The sequence below is a fragment of the Pundamilia nyererei genome, unplaced genomic scaffold, assembly GCF_000239375.1.
Source record: "Pundamilia nyererei isolate P.nyererei 1_Seehausen unplaced genomic scaffold, PunNye1.0 scaffold00269, whole genome shotgun sequence".
Lineage (NCBI taxonomy): Eukaryota > Metazoa > Chordata > Actinopteri > Cichliformes > Cichlidae > Pundamilia > Pundamilia nyererei.
Window position 1 is genome coordinate 504629 of NW_005187670.1, and position 8298 is coordinate 512926.

The 8298-nt window shown below is 47.8% G+C and overlaps 1 protein-coding gene across 1 annotated transcript in view; it reads left to right on the plus strand.

Moving 5' to 3' along the window:
* The first annotated feature begins 4263 nt into the window (after positions 1-4263).
* Positions 4264-8298, plus strand: part of LOC102213056 (thrombospondin-type laminin G domain and EAR repeat-containing protein) — a 24263-nt gene continuing 20228 nt past the window's right edge. The window contains exons 1-6 of the mRNA XM_005750341.2: positions 4264-4339; positions 5946-6010; positions 6089-6250; positions 6595-6827; positions 6907-6997; positions 7071-7224. Coding sequence (XP_005750398.2) covers positions 6095-6250; positions 6595-6827; positions 6907-6997; positions 7071-7224 — 634 coding nt within the window. The 5' untranslated portion in view covers positions 4264-4339; positions 5946-6010; positions 6089-6094. The remainder of the gene's footprint in view (positions 4340-5945; positions 6011-6088; positions 6251-6594; positions 6828-6906; positions 6998-7070; positions 7225-8298) is intronic.

Genomic DNA, 8298 nt, shown 5'->3' on the forward strand with positions numbered 1-8298 from the left:
TTTGCGAGGACTCTGTTCAGGGTTTGAACCTTGTTGGCAGTAAAACCTTCGCCTCCCTGAAACAAACTGTGATGTGAGAGCGAGCTGTGCTGATCAGCCCATCTTACAGAATCACTGACTCGAACTGTGATGACCTTTGACCTGCAAGTTTTTACATTTATATACAGCATAATAGAACTTCACACAACATAAACGTTTTACTATAGCATTATTCTGTGTTACAACTACTTGCACTTTAAATTCTGACTCCACACACACACGAGATGCATCGGCACTTGTTTTACTCTATATATTATTTCTAACTCAGAGTTAAGTTTATTCTTATTTTAGTTGCAAAGTAAGAGTCTCGTCGCTCGGTGTATCCACTTGTGTTTTGCAGTGTATATGACAAACTTCTTGAATCTTGGATCTGAGGTGAGAGGTCACAGCGTCCTGATGGGGGCGCTCTCTCGGATATTTTCACTGATTCTTTTCCTGACGACACCAACCTGCACAGGTAGAGCAGCAGAAGCTCACCTGTGTTCAGTCGGCAGGTAAATGCAAGCGTGTCTCACCTGATTCCGTTCAGATGGGTCCACTCTGAAGAGTCCACGCTGCGTGCGGCGCTCCTCTGAGTTCATTTTGCCTGTTTTCTATATTTTTGTGGCTCTTTTATATGCATTTAAATGGAAATCCTGTTTATACTGGTTATCATAACATTTGATGAGCTTCCTGGATGATTGTATATACAGTCTGTGTTGTACCTGTACTGAGGGCAGACACAGGTAAAGGTGTGGAACTCTGCTTCCACCTGTGAACCTGCAGCTCGGTCTCTGTGGGTTCATTCGTGTCTCTGCCTGCTGGCCTGGATCCAGGCTCACGTTTAAACTGGGATTACTGGGCTTTAAACGTCTCTCAGATCACAGCTGCTTTTCATGTCTGAGTACACTGTGCAGCTCCCAGCACTCGCCCCTCACAGCAAACACTGACTTCTGGTTTACCTGTGGAGGTACGGGGTTCGGTGGGCAAACACCTGATTTTAATTTGAGTGATATCGTGTCCGCCTCCACATGCTCGCGTCGTACCATCTCAGAGTCACAGGGACAGGAACTGGGACCACCATGACTGGATCTGGACACTTTTCATTTGAACCATTTTGAACTGTGTTGAGGTTTTGGAGCCAGGTGTGAAGAGAGGGCAGAGCACTGAGTTATTAGCTGATGCTAGCTAGTTTCTTCAGATGATGTCATTAAAGTACTCCAACAGCACAAACACAGTCCAGAGACCCACATCAGGGCAGTTAGCTGAGGTGTAGCCTAGCAGACAGCGAGCAGCTACAGCGTCACCATCAATCAAACAGGCCCCTAAAAATTTAATAATTTACTCTTTGAATGAAACATCCTCCCCACTTGTTGTGTTAGGAAGGTGAAACTAGAGACTAGAACACTTTGTCTATGGAGACTGACTCCCTGCTGCCCCTGCTGGGTGTCAGAGGAACTACAGGATTTTCACTGGAAACGACTGGCCAGAACCATGAGACTGAGCAATAATGATGGAGGTAAATATAATCTCTAATAATCTCTGTTTATTTTGATCATACCTGTGTACTTTTGGCATTGAATGCAGTACTTTTGTGTGTGTGTGTGTGTGTGTGTGTGTGTGTGTGTGTGTGTGTGTGTGTGTGTGTGTGCAGCCTCAGGTCTGATGGCACCTGATTTCAGGGAGTGGGTCAGACAGGCAAGGGGCGGAGCCCTGGCTCACCTGGGAAATTCCTGTGCTGTGAAGAGCTGAGGGCGAGCCGCAGACTTGAGATCAGTCACTTCTTCTTCTCTTCCTCCTCCTCCTCTCAGGCAGCACGTGTGCAGGAACCTCACATCATATGAAACATGGACCGAACTCTGCAGCTGATCGTTCATATTTACAGTTTCAGTGTAGGAAGGAATAATCAAACTTTATTAGTACAACACCTGACTGACAAGCCCAAACCCAGACTGCTGCACAGCACGAGACACACAAAATAATAAGAATTCGATATGACGTCATTTTTAGAGCCGCACCAAATTCATGGAGAGCTCAGATTATTATTTGCTGCTCTGTTAGTTTCAGCTCGTCACAGACGATACATGAGACAACAGAAACACCCTTTAACCTTACATCATTTGTCCACCAGAGGGCGCTCTGCATCTTCCATGTTTATGTTTGAAACGTCACAAACAGCAAACAGCTGATCCGACCTGGGCAGAGGGTAAAAACGAGGAACGAGGAGGACGAAAAGAGTGACAAATATCGGCCGAAATGTCTGAATATTGGCTTTAAATCACCGAATATCAGTATCGCTGTTAAAAATCTGATATCGGTCGGGCTTATCAGTTTAACACAGACTGACTGTATATAAAAGATGGACTAGCACAGCGTGCGGTCACCCATTGGCTGGTCTGATCAGCGTCATGGTCGCCGACAGGAAGTGATCATATCTGATCACCGAGGCAGCGAAATGTGTCAGCTGCTCTGACCAGTAACATGTGAACCAACCTGCAGCAGCAACGTGCAGAAACCTCTCCACCAATCACACCTTTCACCTGCATGAAACACTCACCTGTCCTCTCAGGTGGACTCTGTCCAGCTTTGTCTGTCAGGTTTGTCTTCAGGTGAGTTCAAGTGTGTCACAGGTAAAGAGGAGGCAGCCGCCCCTCCCTCCCTCTCGCTCCTCAGCCCCTCCCAGTCTTTTTTATTTAAATGTGGGGCGAGCGAGGCCAGCTCACCTGCAGGTAAATTCTCTCTCTCCTCAGTCATACTCACCTGAAGCTGAAAATCATCTCCAGTCGCTGCACAGACAGCAGCCTCAGAGGAAGGAAAGGAGAAACTGTGGAGGACTTAAAGAGGAGGAAACAGGTGGAGGTCTGCACCTGAAGGTGGAGACACGCTGAAGATCATCAGGTTCATCTCAGACACTGAGAACACTTTTAAAGGTGGACTGATGATGAGCCTGGTTGTGTTTTTGGTTTCTCTGAAGAACAGATAAATGTCCAGCAAAGACGAAGAGGACGGTTTAAGGACGGCCGACAGGTAGAGCAGAGACTGTACGTCTGTGAGGTCACAGCACGCCAGACCTCCCCACTCTGAGCTCCTCTCACCGCCTCTTCTTACCTGTGCTCAAGTCAGAGGTCTCCTCGCATGTCCTGAAACCTCTTCACAGACTAGGACTGGAGCTGGACCTCAGGAGGCTGGTTAAACCTCTGACCTCTGACCCAGGTTTGCTCAGATATGACGTCACTGTGCATCAAAGCTTTTGCATCTTTGTTTTCCTCTCACAGATTCTCATGTGATTCAAATGTGGGCCAGACGCTCATGTTAGCAGGTTAGTGTTCAGGAGACGAGCTTCGTTACACGACGGGGAGAAACGAAACGAGTTCACATGATTTTATCTTTAGCAGCTGTTCTTATCTTTGGCTCATCGTTTAATCGTTTTGTGATCAATGTGACCGCGTGAAGTGTTGATAGTGCAGTCTGATGGTAAAATTACACAGTGTGATATTTCTCAGCCACAGGTTTGCACGTTACTCGAGTTTTGTATGTTCAGCATCATTTATTAAACCAATTTAAACCAGTCTGTAGTGCTGTGAAAATCGCACCTGGTGCAGGTGTAACATGGAGAGTCCCACCAAGGGTCCTTCTGCCGTAACCACAGAAATGATTTTAAACAGGCAGTTAACTAAAAGTTAACTGAAAATGACAGATAAGAAACAAAGTGAAATGTAATGTGAAAGTACGGCTGACAGTCAAAAACTGCTGAACCATTAAGGCCACAAATTAAATGTTTCACTATGTCTACCACAGCAAATATGGCTGGCAGTTAAAATGACTGTTAGATATACAGCTGCAATACCTCAAATATGAATAAAGAGAATAAATTATTAGCTAAAAATAAAGCTAGCAGTTTTATTTCAGGACGATCAGCTTTAAACTGAAAGCTGAGCTGTAGTTACAGATAAAGAGACAGTTTGCTGGTTTGAAGCCAGGTTATGTGAACACAAATGAACTTGGTGGCGTTCATGAAGAATTGGCAAGACGGCCATCTGGGTTCTCCGGGTGGAAATGTTGGACACGCCGCTGTAAGGAACCAAATCTGAGACGTTTGTCGTGTTGCTCTTTGACCACAGACGCTGAAGAAACACCGCCCAGGAGATCCTCAGGCCAACTGGAGAATGACGTTGAGAGACGCAGGACAGGAAGCGGGTCGGTGAGCGGGAGTCAAACTGTTCACAGCGCACAGGCGTGATGTTTTCGTGTCACTTCCTGCTGCTCACCTGGGTGCTGCTCACCGCCAGAGTCCAGAGCCACAGCTGGAGACCCTGTACAGGTACGAGGAGATACAGTGTGCAGTGCTGGTTTCAGCTCTAAAGGGACAGTCACATGTTTCAGAAGGAGATCAGATTCATTTCTGAAGAACAAAACACAAAATCTGCACAAAAATAAGAGAGACTTTTGCTTGTGAGACTGGATAAATAAAGGTTTGAGCTTGTTTTTTATATATTACTACTGACAGACATTGTGCTGAAAGCTTTGTTGTCTCCTAACAGGAAGTTTTAATTCATGACTTGCTTGTTCAAGTTGTTCTGTTGTGCTGAAGATCCTGGACAGGCCCCCAAACACATCCAGTCACCAGACTGGTGTGGGGTTAGGAGGGTCGCGTAACGATGGAAAACATGAGGATAACGTTTGTTCCGTTGTCACAGTTTAAACCGACCCCTGGTCCTCTCTATCACGTGTTTCTGGGCATTATTCAGTGGAGCTTTCAGTTGAGGAACTTTCAGGTGTTCCCACCTGTCTTTCTGTTCTGGTTAAAGAGCTGAGTACACAGCTTTACTTCATGTTTCCTTTTGATGACATTACTGTTGATCTTTCTCTTTGCTACAAGCTGATTCATTCCGGCAACTGAAACTGCGTTTGGCTCCTGGGCTTTGTGAGCAGCCTTCCTGGGGTTGAGTATTGTGAACTCTGACCCCTGAGGTGTGTCCTGTCGCTGACTTCACTGATGCCAAATGTCAGAGAAGGCCTTGCAGCTCCGACTCTGACGTCTCGCTGTGTTTCAGACGCTTTCGCTGCTTTGTTCTTCTGTGTTTTCAGTCTTTGAAATGTGAGATCTGTTTCTGTACATGTCGTCCCCTCCCTCCATTCATCCTCCATTCATCCTCCATTCATCTTACATTGATCCTCAAGCGCAACAAAACACACAGACGGCCTCAGAGGAGCTTAAAGGGGAATTCCAGCTGAAAACTAACGTTGACCTGATGCTGTCTCTGCTCCCTCAGCCGCTGTCTAACACTGATTTTTAATGTTTTAATGATTTACTCGAGCCTCATCAGAGTCAGAGCAGAAATCTGTGACTGCTCGGCAGGAAGCTGAAAAGCTTGAGCTTTTTTTTAAGATCAGGTCTGAGGTTTCAGACGTAGAAACATCCGTCTCTGAGGGGATAAAAATAAACTGATCTGAGATCATTTACATGTCATCGCTGATACAGATTAACTGCAGATACACTTATCAGTCAGAGCTGGAGGAAATGAGCTCTGAGCTGATAAACTCGCCTCACTAGCCGCTGCTTTCATGAAAATCAGCTTTCAGGGATCTGAAATTAGCAGCAGGAGATAAACTGTCTAACCTGGATCGCTGCTTATGTGTCCCTGCGGTGATTTAAATCGAGCTACATACAGCTGGTTCAGTGTAACTCTGCGGTGGAAATCGGGCTCCAGTAAACCATGCTTTGTTTTCACTGAAGTTTCGGTGGGGTCAGTGGCGTTAGGGTTACACTCATAGAGTCTGATGATGGTCTGCTTGGTGGCGTTTCACTGCTGGGGCTGCAGGAGAGGTTAGCAGAACAACAGGAAGCAGATTTACGGTTCAGAAAATCTAAATTATTAATAACTTATTTGATTTATTTCACCCCGTCTCTGCTCTCTCCCCCTCAGACCTGCTGCCTCTTGACCTGTTGTCCAAAGCCCTGCCCCCCCCAGGACATGCCACGCCCACTCAGGTAAGACACAGGATAGCATGAAGGTATGAACATTTATGATGGTAGCTACCCCTAATATTTCATCCGCTATCCCTCCAGGTGCGGATGGTTCAGTCCAAAGGTTCCAGAGGTCTCCGATTGGCCAGCGCCGTGGCAGCACCTCTGAATTTCCCCGCCTCCCAGATCTTCACCAACTGTTACTACTTTCCCTCTGAGTTCTCATTGGTTGCCACGGTGAAGATTCAGACACTGAGACAGAAGGTGATGCAGTGGAATGGAGCTGGATCTGGTCCAGTCTGGTCCAGTTTGGATCAGTCTGGTCCAGTTCAGCCCACTCTGGACGAGTTTGTTCCAATTTGGTGCAGTTAGGTCCAACTTGGATCAGTCTGGTCCAGTTCAGCCCAGTCTGGTCCAGTTTGGTCCAATTTGGTGCAGTTAGGTCCAACTTGGATCAGTCTGGTCCAGTTCAGCCCAGTCTGTCCAGTTTGGATGAGTCTGGTCCAGTTCAGCCCAGTCTGGTCCAGTTTGGATCAGTCTGGCCCAGTTCAGCCCACTCTGGACGAGTTTGTTCCAGTCCAATGTGTTCTTTCTCTCTCTGCTTCCAGACAAATGAGTACATCTTCTCTGTGGTGAGGGAGGGATCTGATTCGCTGTTGCTGGGGTTACGAGTGTCTGAGAACCGCCTCCACTTCTTGACCACATCCCCTGGCCCTGGTGGGCGGAGCCGAATGACTTTTAAGGACGTTGGATTGGACAATAACCGCTGGCACACAGTGGTGCTGGCTGTCACCGGGCCGTACGCCACGCTGACTGTCGACTGTGGACTTCCTCTGGAGCTGTGAGAGCTGACACCACATAGACCAATAGAGACCAGTAGAGATCCACTTCATGGCATTAAGTGGTTTCTTGTCCCCCAGTAAACAGGTCCAGTCCTTCCCCAGCCATCTGAGCACCAGAGGGTCCCGGTTCTTCGTCGGGAGCAGGGGGCGGTGGAGGGGACGCTTCTCCGTGAGTCTCTGATCAGGGTCAGATCAGCCAACTGTCCGTCCTGCTGGTTCTCACCGCTCTGTCTCTTCTTCAGGGTTTACTGCGGCAGCTGGTGCTGCTACCCGGTTCGGACGCCACGCCCAGACTGTGTCCCTCCCCCGACCCCGCTCTGACTGAGCTGTCCATCCCTCAGGTCCTGAAGACCACCCCCTTCCAGCCGGACCAACAGGGACCAGTTTACACTTATGGTGAGGAGACAAACCTGCCACAGCACAGCGCCCCCTGCAGTTTGGGAGAGAGCTGTACAGGCTCATTTTCAGCTGCTAGTGCTACAAGGCTGATAAAAAAGCATCGACGAGTGTGTTTGGAGTGACAGTGTGTTCATAATCAGCCACAGTAAAAACACTTTCAGCTGCTCCAGCTGACAGATGTGTTTCATTCACCAACAACATCCACACCAGCAGGTTTGTGAGAGGACGCATGAAAAGCAGAGTTTCACCTCACTCACCTCTTCACGTCTATATTTTGCACGTTTCCTGGCTCAAAGTTCTATTCCGACTGTTAGTAGGCGCTGTATTCAGTGCCTGGATGCTGTGGTGGAGTCAGTAGTGACAGTCTCACAGGTGAAGAGATCTTTGTTTCACTTTTTTCCACTTTAAGTGTTTACTTAACCGGCTGGTTAGGGTTAGACTAAAAGCTCCTCTTAGGCTGAACAAAAGGCTGTGGTTTGGATGAAAACCGCAGCATGGCCCTGCACACCTCTAACCTTTGTGTGGAAAAACACTGAGCTGGGGGTGACTGACTCATCAGGCTCGCTGCCAAAGCGAGGATCCGAGGACTTCCTCCACCCCGCGAGTGTTTGGTCCGTGAACCCGGCACTGTGATGGTCTCAGTGATCGAGTAACCTGAAGCATGAAAACACCTGTGACTGACAGCTCTGCAGCTACTGTGTGTGTGTGTGTGTGTGTGTGTGTGTGTGTGTGTGTGTGTGTGTGTGTGTGTGTGTGTGTGTGTGTGCTACCTGCAGACTCAGCCTCTCTCCTGCTGTTTGATGTGTGTTTCCATGACAGCGTGAGGTCAGACAGAAGCTGATTCACACAGGTGTGTTTGTGTTACTGTGTCACAGTCAGTGGAAGGAGCAGCTTATCCTACCTCTGTGCCACCAACAAACACCACTGTCCATCCATCCACCCATCTATTCATCCATCCATCTATTCATCCATCTATTCATCATCCATCCATCATCATCCATCCATCCATCATCCATCCATCCATCCATCCATCCATCCATCCATCCATCCATCATCATCCATCCATCCATC